This window comes from Rhineura floridana, chromosome 3 (assembly GCF_030035675.1).
Source record: "Rhineura floridana isolate rRhiFlo1 chromosome 3, rRhiFlo1.hap2, whole genome shotgun sequence".
NCBI lineage: Eukaryota > Metazoa > Chordata > Lepidosauria > Squamata > Rhineuridae > Rhineura > Rhineura floridana.
In genome coordinates, this window is record NC_084482.1 from 231,562,468 (window position 1) to 231,585,756 (window position 23,289).

Consider the following 23,289-nt stretch of genomic DNA (forward strand, 5'->3'; position numbering starts at 1 on the left):
TCCTGAAGGCATCTTGCTTGAAGGTATTGGGTCCCCTTTGCAAAGGTAATCTTGTGTTGTGTTGTATAATTCTTAGCCTCTGGTAGTGGATAATTGCGCACCTTCCCGGGTGTACGTGAGCTGAGAAGGCAGTGACGGCTTGCGTGTTGGGTTTGGACCTAACATTGTCATCTGCTTTGGGGAACTGGGAACCCTTTCTTTAAAAGAGCATTTTACCCAGACTTTTTTGTTTGCTCCTTTGTGGGTGGTGCTGAACTGGTCCATGGGTCACCCATGGAGGGGATTCCATCATCCTTAACGCACATTTGAGCAGGAAGAAATTGCACTGACGAAGAATCCCATGTGAGGGAAGCCCCCCCACACCTTAAACAAACATCCAGCCTGGGCCTCTCAGACTTATAAAAAACTCCTCCTTATAACTAGTGATATCAACCACCTCCCAATATTCAAATCGGGGGGGGGGAATCCCAGATGAAGAGGCTCCATTTGGAACCCAGAGCTCTGCTGCACAGAGAACATATGTACTGTTTTATCTTGTGCATCGCCCAGAGTGGCTGGACAACCAGACAGATGGGCGACTAACAAATTTAATAATAAATAAATAAATAAAACATAAGACCACTGCTGTTGCTTGTTTCTGTGCCAAAAAAGGCACCCAAGGCGGCTCACAAAGGGTGGCAAAGTGGAACACAGCCGTATGCTGAGTCAGACCATTGGTCAATCCAGCCCAATACTGTCCGCACTGACTGGCATGTTGCGCTGTGTGTAGTTGTGCTGCTTAATTTCATTTAAAAGCAGCACCACAGCAAGCAGAGAGTAACAGCAGATGTTGAAATGCGAGTGTGCCAGCGCATGCGTGTGTTTGCCTAAGAAAGCAGGCTTTTACCCTGCATCAGCATCACTGAGACTGGAGAGTTAGTAAAATAAGAAAAGCTACTTTATTTAGAGAAATACATAGTAGATAGAAAAGGCATACCTAGTTCTAACTAACCAACTAAGTTGGAGGCATAATGCCCAGGTGTGGGAGTCAGCCCCATGCTTGGAGAGAGACAAAGGGATGTCTCCTCTCTCCCAGACAGTCGGAAGACAAAGGAGTGGAAAGGGCGGAAGGAGGAGGGGCAGGTAAGCTTTCCTAAAGGCGTCACAGTCTAGTACCAGAAGGAAGTTAGTCAGAACATCACAGTTAAAAGGTAAACAAGCCTATCCATCTGGAGGACCCTCGCTCTACCTCCCTTCCGGAGCACAAACAAAAGAACAGACCAGGAGTTGCTCTGGCCCCACTTCCAACACCCCTTCTCAACGAGCGTTTGGTTCACCCCACGAGGTTCATCTTGTCTCGCAGCTTGCAATGTCTGACTTTGCCCAGCGCCTTCGTGAGAGCATCTGCAGTCATGTCTTCTGCTGGACAATGCTCCATATTGAGTAGTCCTCTGCGGTAGGTATCTCTAATGAAATGGTGCTTCACGTCTACGTGCTTGGTCTGTGAACTCACCCCTTCTGACTGCATGAGTCTGATGCATCCTTGGTTGTCCTCATGCATCACAACAGGCCCAGGTATAGAGATGCCTAAATCTTTGAACAGTTCAAGCAGCCACATCAGCTGTCTGCTTGCTTCAGAAGCTGACACATACTCTGCTTCTGTGGGAGAGAGTGCTACAGTCTCGATCTGTAGTGTCTTCAGCCCAATCAGCATCTTCATATCCCTCTAGCCTGGGATCTCGGGTAGCTGTCAACTTTAGTTTCATTGCTGCAGTGCCCTTTAGACATCTCACCACTCTCTTTATTGATTCCCAGGCCTTTCTGGTTGGCGAGCTGGTTTTCCTGCACAAGTATCCCACTGCTCCCGCCACATCTGGCCTGCAAACAGTGCTGATATACAGACTTTTTCCAATAGCTTGTCTATAGCTCTCTTGGTCTTCCCATGATTGTTTGTTCTGGTCTGTTTCCGGTACCCTACTTCCATTGGAGTAGGTGCTGGATGTGCATCCTTCAGTCCTAGACTCTCGAGAAGGTTTTGGATCTTTTGTTTTTGATTCAGCAAGAAGGATCCATCACCCTCTCTTTCAATTTGCATTCCAAGGTAGTGAGTGACATCACCCAGGCACTTCACTTCAAACTCCTTGTTGAGATGATTTACTACCTGTTGCTTGTCCATTGGATCTTGATAAGCCAACAGCAGATCATCAACATAAATCAGTAAGTAAGTCCATCTATTGTCTCTGGCTCTGGAAGTTCATCTCTTATGGGGTAAGCAAGTCTCTCTGATAGTACACCTCTGTTGGTGAGTTCAGAGTGTCTGGGTGCTGGCGCTTTGGCTGCTCCTTCTGGCCCTGTTGCCTCTTCTGGCTCAGCTTCTTCCATTTTGCTGTCATCTGTTTGGTGTGGCGCCTCTTCTGGTCGGTGTGTGCACTTTTTTCATCAAAATGGACAGCTCTGCATCCTTCAACTTTGCCAGTTTTGGGATCTATGACTCTGTATCCCTTCTGCGTTGGAGAATACCCAATGAGTATTACTTCCTTGGCAGTGTTGTCAAGTTTGGATCTCTTTTGTTTTGGGATGTGCACAAAGGCCTTGCACCCAAATACACAAAGGTGAGACATACTTGGTATCCTACCATGTCACAGTTTAAATGGTGGTTCTGCAGGTAAATAGCAATAGCCGCAGCTTCTCCCCAGTACTCATTTGGTAACTGCGCATCATCCAACAAGGAACGAACCATTTGTCCAAGAGTCCTGTTCATTCTCTCCACAACCCCATTCTGCTCTGGGTTGAAGACAACTGTAGTCTGGTGCTCTATGCCTTCCTCATGGAGAAAGCCTTGCATAGCCATAGACACATGTTCCCCTCCATTATCAGATCTTATGATCTGTGGCTGTCAAATTTGTTGGACACAATCCTAACATAGTCCTTCAGTTTTTGAAACATTTATAAGATTTGTCCCCTGTGTGAATTCTTTCATGCACCGTAAGGGCGCATCTTTCACTGAAGCTTTTTCCACACTTGAAGTATATATAAGGTTTGTCCCCTGTGTGAGTTCTGTGATGCGAAGTAAGGTGGCCTCACTGACTGAAGCTTGTTCCAAACTCCAAGCATTGATAAGGTCCGTCCCCGGTGTGATGTCTTTCATGTAAAGTAAGGGTGGTACTCCGACTGAATGTCTTCCCACACTCAAACCATTTATAAGGTTTGTCCCCTGTATGAGTTTTGTGATGAGAAGTAAAGGTGCTACTGTCACTGAAGCTCTTTCCACACTCCAAGTATTTATAAGCTTTGTCCCATGTGAGTTCTTTGATGTTGAGTAAAGGCAATACTCCACCTGAAGCTTTTCCACACTCGAATCATTTATAAGGTTTGTCCCCTGTGTGAGTTCTTTGATGCAAAGTAAGGGTGCTACTCTGACTGAAGCTCTTTCCACACTCCAAGCATTTATAAGGTTTGACCCCTGTGTGAATTCTTTCATGTTTACTAAGGGTGCTATAGTGACTGAAGCTCTTTCCACACTCCAAACATTTGTAAGGTTTGTCTCCTGTGTGAAATCTTTGATGTGAAGTAAGGGTGCCACTCTGACTGAAGCTCTTTCCACACTCCAAGCATTTATAAGGTTTGACCCCTGTGTGAGTTCTTTGATGCAAAGTAAGGTTGCTACTCCAACAGAAGCTCTTTCCACACTGCAAGCATGTATAAGGTTTGTCCCCTGTGTGAGTTCTTCGATGTGAAGTAAGGGTGCTACTCCGACTGAAGCTCTTTCCACACTCAAAGCATTTATAAGGTTTGTCCCCTGTGTGAGTTCTTTGATGTGAAGTAAGGTGGCTACTCGAACTGAAGCTCTTTCCACACTGCAAGCATTTATAAGGTTTATCCCCTGTGTGAGTTCTTTGATGTGAAGTAAGGGTGCTACTCTGACTGAAGCTCTTTCCACACTCGAAGCATTTATAAGGTTTGTCTCCTGTGTGAAATCTTTGATGTGAAGTAAGGTGGCTACTCTGACTGAAGCTCTTTCCACACTCAAAGCATTTATAAGGTTTGTCTCCTGTGTGAAATCTTTGATGCGAAGTAAGGTGGCTACTCTGACTGAAGCTCTTTCCACACTCCAAGCATATATAAGATTTGTCCCCTGTGTGAGTTCTTCGATGTTCAATAAAGGCGCTTCTCCACCTGAAGCTCTTTCCACACACCAAGCATGTATAAAGTTTGTCTCCTGTGTGAATTGTTTGATGCACAATAAGGGTGCTACTGTCACTAAAGCTCTTTCCACACTCCAAGCATTGATACGGTTTATCCCCTGTATGAGTTCTTTCATGTATACTTAGAGTGCCACTCTGACTGAAGCTCTTTCCACACTCCAAGCATTGATATGGTTTGTCCCCTGTATGAGTTCTTTGATGCAAAGTAAGGTGGCCACTCTGACAGAAGCCCTTTCCACATTCCAAGCATTGATAAGGTTTATCCCTTGTGTGAGTTCTTTGATGTGAAGTAAGGGTGCTACTGTCACTGAAGCTCTTTCCACACTCCAAGCATTTATAAGGTTGGTTCCCTGTGTGACATCTCTGATGCCTAGTAAGGTGGCTATTGCACCTGAAGCTCTTTCCACACTCCAAGCATTTATAAGGTTTGTCCCCTGTGTGAGTTCTTTGATGCACCATAAGTTCGTTTCTCCACCTGAAACTTCTTCCACACTCCAAGCATTTATGAGGTTTGTCCCCTGTATGAGTTTTGTGATGCAAAGTAAGGTGGGTACTCTGACTGAAGCTCTTTCCACACTCCAAGCATTGATAAGGTTTGTCTCCTGTGTGACATCTCTGATGCCTAGTAAGGTGGCTACTCCACCTGAAGCTCTTTCCACATTCCAAGCATTGATAAGGTTTGTCCCCTGTGTGAGTCTGTCTCTCCTGTTGTCTCTTTGCTCCATCTTGACTCCTCAGTTTCTGCTCCTGCATCTGCTCCTCAGCTTTTTCCAGTGATACTTCAGATGGTTCTCCCTCAGCCTTGACCCCCCAGATGTATCCTGATGGAATGAAAAGGAAAGGAGATAAAATGCTGTGGAGAAATCCTGTGAATATATTATGATTTGTACTTTGAAAACATATTTCTGGGAGCTCTGTTGGTATCAGAGTTTAACTGTCAAAGCTGAAGGCCTTGTACGGAGTTAGTTTAGCAGTAGTTGCTTGGTAGCAGGTTGTGAAAACAGACGCAGAGAGAGATAATTTTAACAAAAATCTGCTCTCATGTTGCTCCATTTAAGGTGGACAGCCCAGTACTTATGCACAGATGGAATTTACAAGCCTAGGGTGGATCCTGCCTGAAAGGAACATGGCCGTTTCCACTGCCAGAGGGCATCTCGCATACCCTCCCTGCCTCCCAAAAAGGTTAACCCCTGTTACCTGCAACACGGGACAGTGCTGGAAGATGAGACCCCCAGGTGAGATGGCACTCTGTGAGCTAGTGGGGAAGAACGAAGGACAAGTATGAATAGCTCTGTGACTAATGGCTCAGCTGGGTCAAAAGCCTAAAGGAAGCCCAGAGGCTGATGTGCACAGATGCAAAAGGAGAGTCCAGAGCTGTATGATGCACACAATAGGAACATGGAATGTGAGAAGCATGAACCAGGGAATGTTAGAAATTGTCAAGCATGAAATAGAACGCATCAACATTACAAAACGTGGCGTGAGTCAAAATGGACAGGAAGGGGACATTTCCAATCAGGCAACTACAAAATATTTTATGCAGGAAATGAGAAATTAAGAAGAAAAGGGGTTGCTTTAATAGTGAGAAATGATGTAGCAAAAGCAACTAGGAGCTATTATGCAAAGTCTGAGTGAGTGATATCAATGAGATTTATTGGGAAACCTATCAACATAACCATCAACCAAGTCTATGCTCCAATGGCAAACACGTGCAAGTAAAGCAAAGGCTCTTACCACGTATGGAGTGAGAAGTGCCAGATTACAGCAAAGCCTTTGACTGTGTAGATCATGAAAAACTATGGAATGCTTTAAAAGAAATGGGGGTGCCACAGCATCTGATTGTCCTGATGCGCAACCTATACTCTGCACAAGAGGCTAGTGTAAGGACAGAATATGGAGAAACCGATTGGTTCCCAGTTGGAAAGGGTGTCAGACAGGTGTGTATTTTATCACCCTGTTTGTTTAATCTATATGCAGAACATATACAGAAAGCGGCATTGGACCAACATGAAGGACATGAGAAAACTGGAGGGAGAAATATCAAAAATTTAAGATATGCAGACGATACCATACTACAATGCTAAAGTAATGACAACAGAAGAGTTACATAACTTTAAAGTTGGCAGCAAGGACACTGAACTTGTCAAGAATTATCAATACCTTGACACAGTCATTAACCAAACTGGAGACAATAGTCAAGAAATCAGAAGAAGTCTTGGGCTGAGGGTAGCTATGAGAAAAGATCCTCAAATGCAAAGATGCATCACTGAACACCAAAGTCAAAATCTTTCAGACCATGGTGGTCCTTATCTCTATGTATGGATGCGAAAGTTGGACAATGAATAGAAAAATCCACTCATTTGAAATGTGGTGTTGGAGTAGAGCTTTGTGGGTATCATGGACGGCGAATAAGACAAACAATTGGGTGTTAGAAGAAATTTTACCAGAACTATCAGTAGAAGCTAAAATGCTGAAACTGAGATTATCATACTTGTTGTGTGAGGGAGGAGGACTCTCCCAGACACCCTCCACCGTCCCAGAAGCCAATTCTCCACCCATGGCAATTGACTCTGACAAAATATCTTTCTTTGCCAAGATTGTGCCCGCTCACAACAGCCCTGCAGGGTAGGAGACTGCCACCACCCATTATACTGGTTAACCACCCTCAGCCAAAGGGAAACTTTGAGCCCAGAAAACTTGCCAATAATTACAAGCAGCAAGAGCCAAACAGACAGTCCTTGCTCTGAAGCCTTTAGCCAAAATACCCAATTCACACAGTAGACGTGGTCAGCGGCCAAGGTACTGGCTCAGAGCCAACCCTCTCCTGCATGAACACACACTGGTAAAAAGAAGTAACTTTATGAAAGAATAAAAGAGGTGCACAGCTACAGCAGCAGAATAGTTCCTTAATATCAGCACCCAACAGAAAATCAAGAAAGCCATCTAGCCTAGTCTGTACTTACACACAGGTAGACAGTTGCACACACCCCTCTCCTCAGAGGGAGGAACAGGCAGGAGAGTTGATGCAAAATGGAAGCTCAGCAGGCAGCATCAAGTAGGCAGGATGGGACCCAGAAGAGTGTCCTGCCCAGAGTAGGAATCGTGAAATGGAGGTGAAACTGGAATTAATTCTTGTTTTATTAAAGTCACATCAAAGGGAAGGTGTCTCATAGATTTTGCTAACTAACTCACTGTAATCCCTAACTACTCAGGCTTACTCTGCAGCGTGTATGGGAAGTTGATTCAGCACCCACTACCTGAGGGTGTGGGTTTAAATTGGGAAGGGTTTTGCTCACAACCTCTGACTCCTGCGCAGCGCTTCCTTCTGGCCAAGTCTCTTTCCTTGGTGGCGCACACAGGGTGATAGAGGGCGTGCAGACGTCTGATCATCGAACAGTCTAGACTCCTCAGGTGCCAACTTCAATGAAGGGGAAGGAGGCGTTATTGTGGGGAGATGTTTGAAGGGCCCACCAAGCACCCCTAGGGGGGTGGAGTTGCTGCGGGTGTGAGGTCTTGCTCCAATGGCTCTCCTGGGATGCTCAGTAAGGGAGGGGTCTCCATGTGAGGCGGCGACATTCCCATGGGAATCAGAGAGCGGTCAGGCATGTCTCCTTCCCCTAGATCTTCAGGAGCATCCTCCACATCTGTCATCTCTCCCATCTGCGGAGCTGGGGGTGTGAACTCCCCTCCAGAGTCCCTCTGCTCTAGAATGGGGTTCTGAGGCTCCCCCAACTCTCAATCCAGGCCCCCCTGCATCCCCTGGGTCTCAACAAAGAGGAACGCAAGCTAAGGTTTGAGCCCCATACTTATGGCAAACTCCCCAGCAACAAGCCAGATCCAATTAACCAATCTGGAAATTTCTTCATGAAAAATGGGCCCATCAATCACCTGGCCAAATGGAACATCCTCCCTAAAACTTCAAGGGCTTTATGACCTTGACGGAGCCCGGCTTCTACAGATAAGGGGGTGTTAGGGTGGGCCTCTGATTACCCACAGCTGGGAAATAAAACTGGCAACTCAGAGCTCTAAGACAGAAGCCAAATGTTACCCTGTTAAGATCCCACATTAACAAATGAAACCCCACAATTCTTTCCCACACAACCATCTTGAATTCAGGTTCTCATGACGTTCCCCTTTTTTGAAAGATGACATTAGAGGTTCAACACCTCTTATTTCATCACTGCTCCAAGTGAAGATGGTCAGTAAGCAGACTAACAAAACTTTCTCTAGCAAATTATTAAATGTAAATCCCCAAGTGTGATATGTTACTTCTAACCTACGTGTTCTAAAAAGATAAAATTCAAAAATCTTTTCTAAAACAAGGAAAAAACTATTAAAATACCATAGGAATAAAAGGTTCCTAAAAAGTGATCTAACTGGGCATAAAAGTGAATAAAAGCATGAGGAAAAACAGACACTTCCAAAAATCAGGTCCAATTCCAGGCATAAGTCATAAAACTATAAAAATCCACATAACAGGAACTTTTAGAACCAAGTTAAAATAAGAAATAACCACTTTATGTAACCACGGACTGCACAAAAGACAAGTAATTGGGTGTTAGAACGAATTAAACCAGAACTACCACTAGAAGCTAAAATGATGAAACTGAGGTTATCATACTTCGGACACATCATGAGAAGACATGATTCACTAGAAAAGATAATAATGCTGGGAAAAACAGAAGGGAGTAGAAAAAGAGGAAGACCAAACAAGAGATCGATTGATTCCATCAAGGAAGCCAGAGACCTAAACTACGGATAAGGTGTTAGGGTGGGCCTCTGAGTATCCACAGCTGGGAAATAAAACTGCCAACTCATCGCTCTAATACAGAAGCCAAATGTTAACCTGTTAAAATCCCACACTAACAAATGAAACCCCACAATTCTTTGCTACACAGCCATCTTGAATTCAGCTTTCCATGACACTTTGGACACATCATGAGAAGACATGACTCACTCCAAAAGCAGAGCTTGGAAAAGTTACTTTTTGGAACTACAACTCCCATCAGCCCAATCCAGTGGCCATGCTGGCTGGGGCTGATGGGAGTTGTAGTTCAAAAAAGTAACTTTTCCAAGCTCTGTCGAAAACACAAGAGGAAGGCCAAACAAGAGATGGATTAATTCCATAAAGGAAGCCGCAGACCTGAACTTGCAAGATCTGAACAGGGTGGTTCATGACAGATGCTCTTGGAGGTCACTGATTCAAAGGGTCGCCGTAAGTTGAGAGAAGGTGAGAGAAACCCAGCAGAACCTACACTTTGCTGCTGTGGCCTCCTGCACAACTCCATCTGCAGGCTTCCTCAGGTGTCAACTGCAACTCCCTGCAAGGCCTTGGGACAGCTGAAGCCAGTTGGGGCTCACAAGGGAGAAGACAACTGCCAGAGGGTGGGGAAGAGAGCTCCCCCTCATAAGAGCCACCTCTAGCCAAGGCTCCCCCCCCCAGTGTCAGGCTTCTTTTAACATGTGCCGGGGTAGGAGTACTCAGAGGCCTGCCATTGAGGTACTATTGGGCAGGGGACGTAATAGCGGTGGGAGGAGACTGGCCGTTCCAGCGGAAGGGATGTAAGACATCTTCGTCCTTGCATCCCTTCCGTTCTCCCTTCCAACCCTCCGGACACTGGTGGCTATGCTGGGAACTCCCTGGATCTTACTGTCCTGCTGATGAATGCAAGGTCAGTGACTCAGAAAACCACTTTCATTCAGAATCCTGGAGAAATGCATTGACCTTGCTTGTATTACCGAAACCTGGCTAAATGACCAAAGTGGAGGAGGTCTCTCCCAGCTCTGCCCACTAGGTTTCTAGATCCAGGGGACGGGGAGGTGGGGTCGCAATTGTCTGCAGGGAATCTATCTCCCCAGTCAGGTACCCTGTCCCTAACATTTCCAGCTGTGAATGTGTGTGCCTGGTGTTGGGTCAGGGAGACAGGGTGGGATTCTGGTGGTGTACTGTCCACCCCGCTGCCCAACAGTCTCCCTCCCTGAGCTGGTGGAGCTGGTCTCGGTGTTGGTGTTGTGGTTTCCCAGGTTGATGATCCTGGGTGACTTCAACATATATGCTGAGGTTAGACTCATAAGTCCAGCTCAGGACTTCATGGCTGCCAAGAAAACCATGGGGCTGTCTCTAATATCATCTGGACTAATGCACATGGAAGGACACACACTTGGTCTTGTGTTCTGTTAGGGACAGGAAGAAGGTGATCTGAGGGTGGAGGGGTTCTTAGTGACTCCGTTGTCACGGACAGATCACCACCTGACAAGGTTTAGACTTTGCAGGGGTGAAGGCCCGATTAAGAGACTCATGGATCCAGATGGTTTCCGAAATGCTCTGGGGGATGTTCCCAGCATGGTTGGCAACAATGCTGAAGCCCTGCTCAATCTCTGGAATACGGAGGTGACCCAAGCGGTGGACATTATTGCTCCAAAGGGTCCTCTCCCACCAGGGAAGGCCCATAATACACCTTGGTTTACTCAAACCTTGGGCCTCATGAAGCAGCAGGGACAACAGCTTGAGCGACGATGGAGAAGAACTCCGTCCGCTTCTGATCGAACAAAGGCTAGAGCTCCTTTTTGAGCCTATCATGTGGCTGTGATGGCAGCGAGGAAAGTGCACTTCTCTGCCACCATTGCGTCTGCTCAGTGTCGTCCGGTGATGCTTTTCCAGGTGGTCCGGGGTCTTTGGGGCTCTGGCCCTACATTAGACTGGGAGCCCTCAGTCGCTCACTGTGACATGTTCTCGAGGCACTTTGCAGATAAAATTGCTTGCATTCGGACTGACTTGGACTCCTCATTAACTACAGTTGTGCCAGATGTCCCCGAAGCTTCCTCTGGTCATTTTTCCATGGATACTTTTCAGCTTGTGAAAAGTAGTGGAAAATATTATTAAAAAATTACCAAACATGGAGTGCAACACAGCAATTATGGGATATGAGGAAATATGCTCTCATGCATCAGCAAGTGTTTAAAGATCAGGAAGGAGAAAGCAGGAATAAATGAACAGTTCTCCCAATGGAGGGATGTAAGAAGTGCCCCTCCCCGCCAATCATCAGGATTAGGACCTGTGCTTTTAAACTTGTTTCTAAATGGCATGGATTTGGGGTGAGAAGCGAGGTAACCAACTTTACTGTTGATATCAAATATTAAAATAAAATAAAATAAAATAAAGAGGGATGGTGAGGAACTCCTAAAGGAACTCTCCAAGCAGGCTGGGGTATTGAAGAGCAAATGCAATTAAATGAAAGCAAGTGTAAAGTGATGCACAGAAGTGAAAAATCCTAACTGAGCCGGTGGTGACTGACAGGAGAGAGACCTTGAGGTCATAGCGGATGCCTCAGTTAAGATACTGATGTTATAGCTATGAAATTGGTGGATTCCATGTGAGGGATCATTAAGACACAGATTGAAAATAAAACTGCCAATATCATAATGCCATTATACACTTCTAAGATGTGATCCTACTTGGATGCTGTCTTCAGTTCTGGTTGCCTCACCTCAAAAATAGCGTTCTAGAGGTGGAAGAGGCAGAGAAATGGGCAATCAAACTACTCAAGGGTGGCAACATTTGGGGATTTTTGCTGCAGAGAAAAAGCTTATAGGAGACATGATAGAAGTGTATAATCACACCAGACCTTTAAAGCACATTGAACACAAATGTAAAGCACATGGCTTCCCCCAACGAATCCTGGAGAATAGTTTTTCCTCACTGCGCTACATTCCCAGCACCCTTCATAAACTACAACTCCCAGGACTCTTGGGAGGAAGCCACATGCTTTCCATGTACAGTGTGGATGTGCCATAAAGAAGCCTGGTGTGGAGGAACTGGATAACACCCTCTGATTTAGTAGGGAACTTACACCTGGTGTAGGAAGAGGGAGCGGGAAGTAGATCCCACCAATTTGCACCAGTTTCAGGAAAAACGTCACTCGCTAAACAGTTTGTCAACGGGCTACCCTAAAACAAGGAGGGCAGGGCCACGTTTCTGCTTTCCTGAATTAATTAAATGGCGACCTTAATTCTAACAGAATAGAAACTGGGGAGGGCTGGCAGAATTAAGGCATTGAAAGAAGAGCCTGACTATTCAACTATCACAGCTGAACCAAAGGACAAATGAGGACACATGAAGAAGCGGCCCATTTAGCGCACTGGTGTCTCCTTAGCTCTGTTCCAACTATGGGGCGCCTCCATCTCCAAGCTGAAGGCCACGAAATTCATCAGCAGAACCGCAGATGTTCCGAGGGATGCTTTGATCCGGCCCCAACACAGCCAGCCCAGCTCAGGGGAGAGGCAGACGGGACAGGGCAGAGCTGCATCCTCTAATCTGGAGGGTCTGCGGGGAGGGGGCACTTCAGGGGGGTCATCACCCTCTTCCACCCTCCCCTCTGCCCCCCAAATTGTATACCTTTGTTTCGAGGATGCCCCCCACGCAACCCCCCTCACCAACATCGCTGCGCACGAAGAGGGATCCTCGCTTCCAGCTTGCATTTGTTGTAGAGAGGTGGGGCAGGAAAGGGAAGTCCCCTGTTTGTGCTCTTTCCTTTCTTGCTGTTTGTTAACCGTTAAAGAGCAAAGTGGCTGAAGCTCCTCGGCTGCTTCAGAGGGAGAGCGAGGGGAGGGGGGAAGCCCTTTTCTGGCCAGTGACCCTTCTCCACATTAAAAATAAAAATGTCATGCACATTTTAAAAAAAGGTTTTGAGGGAACAGCTTAGGTGAGCCTAAACCCTGTTTCCTTTACCTGTTAGATTTCTCTTTTAATTTCTCTTTTTTTAATGCGTATTTTAAATTGTTCTTTGTGAACCACTTAGAGGCTTCCTGTCGAGTAAGCAGTACATAGATTTTGTTAAATAAATAAATACAGGATGCATTTCAACTGACTTAAAACAGTCCTTGTTCAACAAGGGCTCCATTTTGCAAGTTGGATTTCTGCATGACTTCTCAGAAGGAAGAACCTTGTGGAACTTACTCCTAAGTTAATTATACATAGGATTGCAATTGTAGAATCAAAATGTATTGTTGGGAATTGCTGGCAGGCAGCTTTTTAAAATCATTGGAATATACAGTAGGGCCGAACTGCCAAAACGTGAATCAGCTGTAGCACGAGGGTTTGGAACCTAACCTGCTGATTGCACCAGAAGAGGAGAAGATCGGCTGTAGCACGCTACATTTGATCTTCCACTCCTCCAGCATGATCAGCTGGACTGCGGAGAGCTCCAGCTGATCACTCCGCTGGTGCCATATTAAACGGAATGCTGAAAAGCGGGGCACCGAGAAGCAGGGCCCTACTGTAGTGGATTTCTCCTATCCACCCCCTTTGAAACAGAGATCCTTTATTCTGTATCTTCTTTTTTAAATAAACTTTTTGGGCTCGTGGGTGTGTTAAATTCTGGCAATTCATGTAAACAGCTTTGGCAGCCGGCCAATTTTCTCACTAGTCCTTACAGAGCAAAAGGGATTCCATTTCTCACGGAGGCTTTTCGAGGAGTAAAGAAATCCCCATCCTGCAGCCCCTGCCAAGAGTTTGGTTTCCATCTTGAAATCCGATTAAAAATAAAGCAAAGTCCCCTTTTGCTTTTCTGAACCCCAACGACAGACAGCTAGAGTGATGTGACCTATAACAGTGCCTCAAGTCCACAGTCCTGCCCCACATTCTGTGGGGGTAGGTGGCCCCACGACACAGCTAAGCATGTGGGATCCTGCTGGGAGGAAGGACGGGACATAAATTAAATAATAAATAAGTAATTCTACCTGCTGAGGTCTCCTCCTCTTCTTTGGGTTCCTGCATCATTGGATCTTCTCCTTCTTCCCAACAGGAAATGAGGTCTGGTTCTTTAAAAAAAAAAAAGGAAATCAGGCAAGATTAGTTACTTTTGACCACAAAGTATTTGGGCATTCCAAATCAAATCTGAACGCTCAAAACATTTTGAACGAGAGCAAAGGGGTGAAGCCTTGCCAACAGCACGCAACTCGGGCCATGTGCCTTGAGCACTGTGGAGCCAGTTCTTTGGAGTTCTCTTCCCTTTGAAGTGAAACAAGCCCAGACATTGTTACGCTTTCCAAGTTCACTGAAAGCTTTTTGTCCCTCCCAAGAATTCTTAATTACTGTTTTTATGATTCTTTGTCGTCGTTGTTATGTGCCTTCAAGTCGATTATGACTTATGGCGACCCTATGAATCAGCAACCTCCAAGAGCATCTGTCATGAACCACCCTGTTCAGATCTTGTAAGTTATATCATCCTTATTAGGTCTTTTATTATGTTTTATATATATATCATTTTTCTGGTGACGTTTGGCTTGTATTGGAAATTGTCAGCTGCTGTGTGGAAGAAGTTCCTCAAAAAGAAAATGGAAATGGACTGCCTTCAAGTCGATCCCGACTTATGGCAACCTTATGAATAGGGTTTTCATGTTAAGAGGTATTCAGAGGTGGTCTACCATTGCCTTCCTCAAAAAGTGAGGTATAAAATTTTAAATAAACCAATAAATATGCTGTAGAATGTGTCTTGGGTTTAAAAAGGGTTCATATAAAAACCTGTGCAAAACCTGAGCTGTGTGGCTTTGCCAGATAATATCTGTGCTGAGAAGCTTCTACCTCCATTTGATGCAGGGCTTAATGAGAAGCAAGACCCACTTTTGTTCAGAGGGGCTCATTTTTACAAGTAATTCTGAATCTGGCTTAAGGTAGTTGCAGCCTTGCAAGACCTCAGCTGCATGACTGTGAGACGGGGACCCTCTTGCAGAGCATGCAAGGCCTCGCTTTTACTTTGGGCTTCAAGGAAATAAAATCCAAGCGCTGGAAAAGGATGTATGAAGAAGCCCTCTTCGACTGTCTGCCCCCTTTCTTAAAGGAAGGACCAGCCATCAAGTAGTCTGCAGGATCCACAACCAGAAAAAGGAGTCTGTGGTACAAATAGTCCCGGACAACGAAAGCGAGTAACCCAAACTACACACACCACAGAGAATGGGAAGAATCCGGTGCTGCTGCAACTATTATCTATTCAAATTGTAATAGTCTTTAACTTGGAAATTAAGTGCCAGATACTCATGTTTGGGACAGAAGCTTTAGGTTTGAATGTTTGGGGCTCCTGCGTTCCAAAATTTACCACTGCGCCTCTTCTTAAGATCAATGGTCCACAGTCCTGCCCAGCATCCTGGGTGGAATGGGACCATTTCTTCCTTCGCACCCCAAGGTCTGCGGATGAAGAGAAACTCCGAGGAACGAGATGTTGTGAGATTTTTAGGTGCAGAGGAATGGAGAGGGAAAAACCATGAGAAGAATTTCTGGCCTAATGGGTCAGTCTGCCCTGGATGAGATTATTCAGGAACAAGAGGGGTGGGGGGGGAATCTTCAGTTCCACAAAGGGCCCCACAACACTACCTGCTGATGTCTCCGCCTCCTCTTCTTTGAGACCCTGGACAAGTGGATCTTCTTCTCCTCCTCTTTCCCAACAGGAAATGAAGCCTAGCTCTTTCAAGGAAACACACAAGTTACTTTCGGTACTAGCTGGGTCTCCTTCAGACTGTCAGGATCTGGAAGCCAAGCCAGATATTTTAATTTGGGGAATCTCTCAGTGGACGGAAGGGGAACTTCAACCTGATGGCCAACCTTCCTCTTTATAGCATGAGATGAGCTTGATCAAACCAAAGGCCTATCTAGTCCAGCATCTCCACAGGGCCTGAATCGATGTGTATGGGGATCCCACAATCAGTCCTAATAATAGTAATAAAAGTTATATCCTGTCCTTCCTTCCAAAGGGAATCCAGGGGGGCAAAAAAATGATGAAGGACCGAAATCACTTTTAAAACAAAACATCTTTTAAAACAAGGACAGAATGCTACAGCCATCATGACTTATAGCCCTTGAGAGCCTTCTCTTCCACGCATCTATCCAGCTTCCTTTTTCAAGCCATCCGAGATGTCCACCAGGAGAACTCACAGCCTGATGGGCGACTCTCCCCTCAATGACATTACTCAAGAATGGAAAAATGCTTCCATCCCCAGACCAAAAGAGGCTCCACAGCACAGCTAAGCACCAACCTGCTGAGGTCTCCTCCTCCTCTTCTTTGGGGACCTGGATAAACAGACTTTCTCCTTCTTCCTTACAGGAAGCGAGGTCTCGTTCTTTCAAGGAAACAGACAAGAGGAGTTACTTTTAACCACAACATAAAAAGTCAGGGATTCCATATCAAACAATTTCTACAACGTCGAATCTAAGAGGAGGAAGCATTTTGAGTTTTAATTCTGGGAGCGTGATAGGAAGAACCCCATTTAGAATCGAGGTAAAAGGATCAGATGCCTTGCCACTGTGGATGTAAATTACCCCAATAAAAGTCACACCCATTCAGAAGTAAGCCCCACCCAGTCCAATGGGACACCCTCCTAGGTAAGTGCGTTTGCATTTGCAGATTATATTATACCAGGTGTGGGGATCCTGTGGCCCAACAGATGTTGCTGAACTCCCATCACCCCTAATCATTGGCCATCCTTGCAGGAGCTGATGGAATTTGCAGTTCACCAACATCTGGAGGACCAAAGGTTCCCCTCCTCTTTTTAGGGGGTTGTCATATTATTTTATATTAAAGGGCTGGGGCCAAGGGGGAGGAGGGGTGTGGTCTGAGGAGGAAAGGGAGGGAATAAGGGCCTTATTGATACCCTGTCCCCAAGACCCCCCCCCAAAAAAAGCCTGGAGCCAGCCTGGCCCACAGGCGCCAACTAGACACACATGGGAGGCCCTCAAGCCAGAGAGAAAGCACATCTTCTGCTGCTGTCCCCGATTCCGGAGGTGGCCCATAAACATCAGGACTGGTGGCCCTTGAGAGCCGTCTCTTCCATGCATTTATTTATTCATTTAGATTTATATCCCGCCCTTCCTCCCAGTAGGAGCCCAGGGTGGCAAGCGAAAACACTAAAAACACTCTCAAACACATCATTAAAAACACGGTTTTAAATATATTAAAACAAAAACATCTTAAAAAGTAATTCCAACAGACACAGACTGGGGATGAAGCCATTTTTCTTAGCCCCTTTTAAAGCCATCCGAGATGTCAACCAGGAGAACTCACCACCTGATGGGTGACTCTCCCCTGGATGATATTACTCAGGAACAGAAAAAAGCTTCAATTCCCAGACCAAAAGGGGCCCCACAGCACAGCTAAGCACCGACCTGCTGAGGTTTCCTCCTCTTTGGGAACCTGAATAAGAAGATCCTCTCCATCTTCCAAACAGGAATTCAGCTCCGATTCTTCCAAGGAAACAGACAGGACTAGTTATTTTTGACCACAAGATATTCAGCCGTTCCAAGTCAAGCCATGTGTAGCTAAGAGGAGGGATTGTTTGGAACATGTTAACTCCTGCACCCCCTGAAGAGGACAGGGCCGTGTGGTCCCAGCAGGGTCAGCCTGGCACTTGGGAACATGCGCTCACTGGATATGACACCCAACCTGAACTGTCTGGTGGGGAGGGCACGGTGGAACTCAGCCAACCCAGCTGTTTTCATTTGGACAACATAATCTCATCACAAAGAGAGTGAAGACCAGCCCTGAGAGCTTCAGCCTCCTCCTCCTCCCAAAAAGGAGCAGGGCTGCGCTTCACATTTACACTTCTGAGGAAACCTTTCTCCATGGAGATTAAGAGTGAAGCTACCGCAAGATATTCGTGTAGCCAGAAATGCTCTTCAGTGCCGCAGCTTGAGAATGTATATGCAAATATCAATGCTGGCGTCGGGAAGAGACAGAAAAGGGCCAGAGTATATGGTTTGGATCTCTGAAAGGGAAATGATGGTGTGTTGCTTATAAATAAATGCTCCCTTCCTAAATGCATTTTCTCTGAAAAACGTCCTACTGATTTTGATGGAGTCAACTTTGACGCGAGCTTGTTTGGGATTGGAGCTTAATTTTAACTTCCAGTTTATGATTCAGTTATAATTTGCATATCGAAAGGGCTCCAGCAATGGGGGTGGTGGGTGGGGGAGTGAGAAATTTGTCAGAGAGAGTGTTTCTCCCCCCACCCCTACTCCCCATAATCCATCTCTGGTACCAACCATGCAGATGCTGAATTAGACAAAATAGGCAAAAGCACATAAAGTGAAGGTCTAAGTCATGGTATGATTCTGAAAAATATATGTAGAAAGGAATGATGGAAAATATATTCTATGGCTGAGTACACAATAATGTCCAATTTCTAATGCACCTGCAATTTACCACACAGAGTGTGATGTGAACTGCTAGCTCTGTAGACAAGATGTACATACACTCCCAAAGACAACACAGCAATAAAAGGCAGAGGTGTGCTAATACAGAAATATAAAATGCAAGGATAAAATGCACAACAATATGTGGAATGTGGCAACATTCTTGCAGAAACTGCACTAGGGCTGTCTTGAGGGCTGGCAAGGACTTCGACTCCAATGTGTGGGGACAGGATCCAGGTGGGCACCAGTCCTGCTCACAGACTGGTGCAAGCACAGGGGTGCCCACCTTGATTCTGCAAGCTGCAACCTCTGCCTCTTCCTAGGCCCCAAAGGCAAACACTGAGCAGAGGGAGGGAGAGAGGACTCTCCCAAGCTCCAAGGGAGCAGCAATTCCCACTGTGGAGTTTGGACTACAGCTCCCAGAATCCCTAGTGAGAAACTGACTTTCCACTCCATCCATCATTGGCGCAAATGGCCTTCAACATCTATCAGTTAAGAAAACGTGTCTCCTTACTGAAAGAGGCTCCAATCTCATAATTCTCCTCCATGGCTTCCCTGTGCGGAGCGCTTTGGCCCGGATCCAGGAGATCCACTCCTCCTCCGTGAAATGCACAGCTGCTGCCTCCTCCTCCTCCTCCTCAAAGGTCACCAGACCCTGAAAAAAGAACATGCCCTCTGCTCAAGAGATGGCCTCTTCCGCACAGACCATTGCATCCAGCTTGAAAGGGGAAGGGCAACAGGGTGTGCTTCAATCACTCACAGCACTCAAAGCACTCCTCCCACGTGTCAAAGTTGGATCCTGAGGCGAGGGTCGGGTAAGGATCTGGCCCACAGACCCAGAAAGGGTTCCCACAGCTGGTTTTGAGACTGGAGGGCTGTGGACGCCGTAAGCAGAAAGGGCATTTACCTTGGCCCATTCCCCAAAAGAGCAAAACATTAGGATCAAATCCAGAACTTCTCAACACAGCCATTTAGGTGAAGGGCATCTGCCTTGCATGCAAAAAGTCCCGGGTTCAATTCTCAGCAGCATCTCCAGGCAGGGCTGGGAAAGGCTCCCTGCTTGAAACCCAGGACAGCAGCTGCCAGTCAGTGCAGACAATACTGAGCTAGGTGGACCAAGTCAATATAAGGCATCTTCCTATGTTTCCACGAAGTTCCTCAAGTAAATGACTTTCTAATCATTTAATTTATAATGAAATAAAACTGGCCTCTTCTGTAAAGTCAGCAGCTGGGGTGCAAAGCGGGAGGCTGACACCACTCTTGCCTACCTTGCAGGGCTGCAGTTTGGACGACTGAGATGAGCTTATTTGCTGGCCACACATGTTTATTCAGACCTTCCTCCAAGGGCCCCAGAGTGGGAAATGTAGGTTGATCTCCCCCTCCCCAACCTTCAGCAGCAGCAACGATGTTGTAAGGTCAGGAAGGCAAGGAGATGATTGTCCTAATGTGTGTGTGTGTGTGTGTGTGTGTGTGTGTGTGTGTGTATGTGTGAGTGAGAGAGAGAGAGAGAGAAAGAGAAAGAGAAAGAGAGAGAGAGAGTATCTGCATTGGGGGGAGGTTTGAGGAGATCCCAAGAAGAGGCAAAGTGCATTTGGGGGAGAGGGTAAGCACTGAGCTGGGGGTTCGACTGGATGGTCTTACCGGTCCCTTCCAACTCTATGATTCTACATAAAGCGTGTTTCCTCCCAGGAACTATCGGAGTGCAGAAATGGGCTCGCAGAAACACACTGTCGACAGAATGGACAATAAAACAGGCCCCGTTTGTAGGTGGAGAAAACCCCATGAATTCCTGGGGGGAGATGTGGGGGGGAGGATCTCCCCCTTTTCCACCCCCCAAAGGCAAATTCCTGACCCTCTCCCCACCCCCACTGCTGCACCTCTCTCTCGCTCTTGCGTCCTCGCCACGATTCAGCCTCTTCTTCCTCCTCCTCCTCCTCCTCGGAACTTAATCAAGCCTCTTTGCTTCCTATTGTCTCCCTCCCTCCCATTTGCATGACAACATCCTGCCTCTCTAGGAAGCAGAGCTCAGTTCCTTTTCCCGCTGGAGGACTGAATGCCAGGCGCGCTCTGGGCCAACGTCTTGCAGGCTCTGCCCCTTGTGCAAATCCAGGGCGCAGGCGCGGAGGTTCCTACTACGCCCTGTTGCCAAAGCGCTTTTTGCAAACAGCATTTCAATGGTTTCTGCCCTGCATGCAGCCTTTGATGTGACCTAGCAGGGAGAGGCGACTTAATATTACTTGTATATGTAAACACACACACAAATAGGGAAGGTGCCCTCCAACTATTAAAGTACCTGCGGAGGGTAAATGAACATCTTTTAGTAATATACAGTGAAGTGAACGCTGTAAGTCATTTAAGTCAATTTATATTTTTTTTCTTGGTTTTTATTATGCACTTTTTTCACTGTCCAACTTTCACATCCACACACAGAGATCGGGAATACCATGGTCTGAATGATCCTGACTTTGGTGTTCAGTGATACGTCTTTGCATTTGGGGACCTTTTCTAGTTCTCTCACAGCTGCCCTCCCCAGTCTTAGCCTTCTTCTGATTTCTTGACTGTTGTCTCCATTTTGGTTAAGGACTGTGCCAAGGTATTGATAACACAGCCCAACAAAATATATATATATATTTTTAGTTGCCAAGGATGTTTGACTGACTTTAGGGTATTTTGGGGGTGCTAAATCCAAAAATGACATTAGTTTTGCCGAATTGGCTCTAGTTTTTGAGATAATGGATACCCCTCAAATGACAATTGTACCCCAATACGACCTGTAGCTGCTGACATATGCAGCAGGGTTTGGTCTGTCTTTTTACTCTTGAACATTGTTTTGCAAGTTTATCCATTGCATATAATATCATATTGATACTTTGGTGTGCCTATGGTATGGAGAGAGCCGCAAAACCATTACGATGACTGTTATTTTTGTGTTGTGAATGTGAAAGGCTTCAATCGCTACAAGAAACATAAGTGGGAGTATCCTGATTTGGACTCAGCAAGGCGACCTGTGCCACACAGTGAAGACGTTCCCATACCAGTGTTTACCTCACTGCCTGACCTTCCATTGTCAGATGTTGAAGAAATGCTGGACGTGGAGTGTACTGGGCTAAGTTCAAGGTGCTGGCTTTGGTATATAAAGCCCTCTACAGCTTGGGACCAGGATACCTGAAAGACCGTCTTACCCCTTATATACCCAGTTGAAGGTGAGAAGGTGGGGGCCTCCTGCAGATACCATCTCATCAGGAGGTCCATTCCATACAACATAGGAAGTGGACCTTTAGTGTTGTGGCACCTCCCCTTGGAATTCCTCCCCTTAAATATTAGGCACCGTCTCTGTTGTCCTTTTTGCATCTGCTGAAGATCTTCCTCTTCCAGCAAGCCTTTTAAGGAGAGACCTCATCCCAGTCTGCAGTCTGTGTTGGAATTGCTTTTAAGAACTTTTTTTTTTAGATGTTTTGAGTGTTTTATTCTTTGCTGCTCTGAGCCCCTTCTGGAAGGAAGGGTGGGATAGCACTCTCACAATAAACAAATACACTTAAAGAACTAGGTTTTCACATTATTGCGAACTGTATTTTATTGTTTATGTAAAGTAGGGTGGGAAACCTTTTTCGCCTGAGGGCACATTCCCTCGTGGACAATCTTTTGAGAGCCACGTGTCAATGTGCTGCGTGGAGCCAGAGGCACAAAGTGGAGCGATGGATGGGGTCTTACCCTTGTGGGTCACATCACATCACAGCCACAGAGCCCGAGGTTTCTACGTGTACACCCGTCTCTCCACCCAGGCAAGCCAGAGGCATTATCACAGTCCAGGGATATGTATCCCAGCCAGGCAAAAGGATGTGTGGAAGGCTTGAAGGAGGGATGGTTAGGGGTGTGCCCTGGGAGAAGCCCAAGGACCAGAGACAGAGAGAGAGGGAGATTGGCCTGAGTTTCCCCACCCCTGATGTACCCCATCCGGCAAACACGGCTGGCCAGGCAGTATACCAATGTATATCAATAGAGCTGAATGTTGGAAGGTTCAGGAGAGACAAAAGAAATGACATCTTCACATAGCGCATAGTTAACCTGTGGAACTTGCTCCCACAAGACACAGTGACGGCCACCAATTTGGGTGGCTTTAAAGGAGGATTAGACAGTACATGAAGGCTAAGGCTATCAATGGCTACTAGCCATTTACCTCTGCTGCTGGAGGCAGTATGCTGTGAAACTCCAGTTGCTGGGAATTGCAAGTGGGGAGAGTGACTATTGCACCCAGGTCCTGCTTGCAGGATTCCACAAAGAGGCATCTGGTCTGCCACAGCAAGAACAGGGTGCTGGATCCAATGGGCCTCCTTGGGCCTGATCCAGCAGCCAGGCAAGACTTCTAAGTGTAAATGAGTAAGCCTGCCACTTCACACCCCCAGTTTGCTTAGATTTCTCTCTTTTTCATACTGCTCCAAAGACGGGTGGGGGTTGCCCTGAAATCAGTTCATTTTCTCGGAGGTGCTGCGTTCAAGTAAGGTTTTGATTTACCCAACACTCTGACAGCAAGAACCACTGAACGTGGGATGGCGGGGAGGGAGAGAAAAATCACCCTGCGGGGACAATATAACTTTATAACTTGATTTCTGAAAAATGGCAATGTATGCATTATTCCTCTAATCTCAATCTCATCTCAATTTCTCTCACAGACGAGAGAGAGGGAGGGAGGGAGAGAGTGTTCATCATCTGAGGCCTTCCTCCATGAGCCCCCTGCAAGAGAAGTGCAGAAGGTGGTGACATGAGAAGTGGCCTTTTCAGTGGTGGCTCCCCATTTGTGGAATGTTCTTCCCAGGGCAGCACACTTGGCAAACTTCATTATCTAATTGTAGGCACCAGGCAAAGATGTTTTCAGACCTTAGTTTGGAGAATCATTAAGTATATTTGGGCTTCCTTTTCTTCATCTTT

At 46.3% G+C, this 23,289-nt stretch overlaps 2 protein-coding genes across 2 annotated transcripts in view; both read right to left on the reverse strand.

Moving 5' to 3' along the window:
• Nucleotides 1–23,289, reverse strand: part of LOC133381949 (H-2 class II histocompatibility antigen, E-D alpha chain-like) — a 411,219-nt gene that overhangs the window by 75,642 nt on the left and 312,288 nt on the right. The gene's annotated exons all lie outside the window — the stretch shown is intronic.
• LOC133381941 (zinc finger protein 420-like) lies at nt 804–7,217 on the reverse strand. The gene is made up of 3 exons (XM_061621553.1): nt 7,148–7,217; nt 5,382–5,439; nt 804–5,005 (listed from the first exon to the last, which is right to left on the reverse strand). Exon 3 carries the CDS (start codon nt 4,935–4,937, stop codon nt 3,339–3,341), a length of 1,599 nt encoding a protein of 532 aa, XP_061477537.1. The 5' UTR covers nt 4,938–5,005; nt 5,382–5,439; nt 7,148–7,217; the 3' UTR covers nt 804–3,338.

What these genes read in the sequence shown, in the direction of transcription:
- LOC133381941 (XM_061621553.1), bottom strand. Translation starts at nt 4,937, where the DNA reads ATGCAGGAGCAGAAACTGAGGAGTCAAGATGGAGCAAAGAGACAACAG.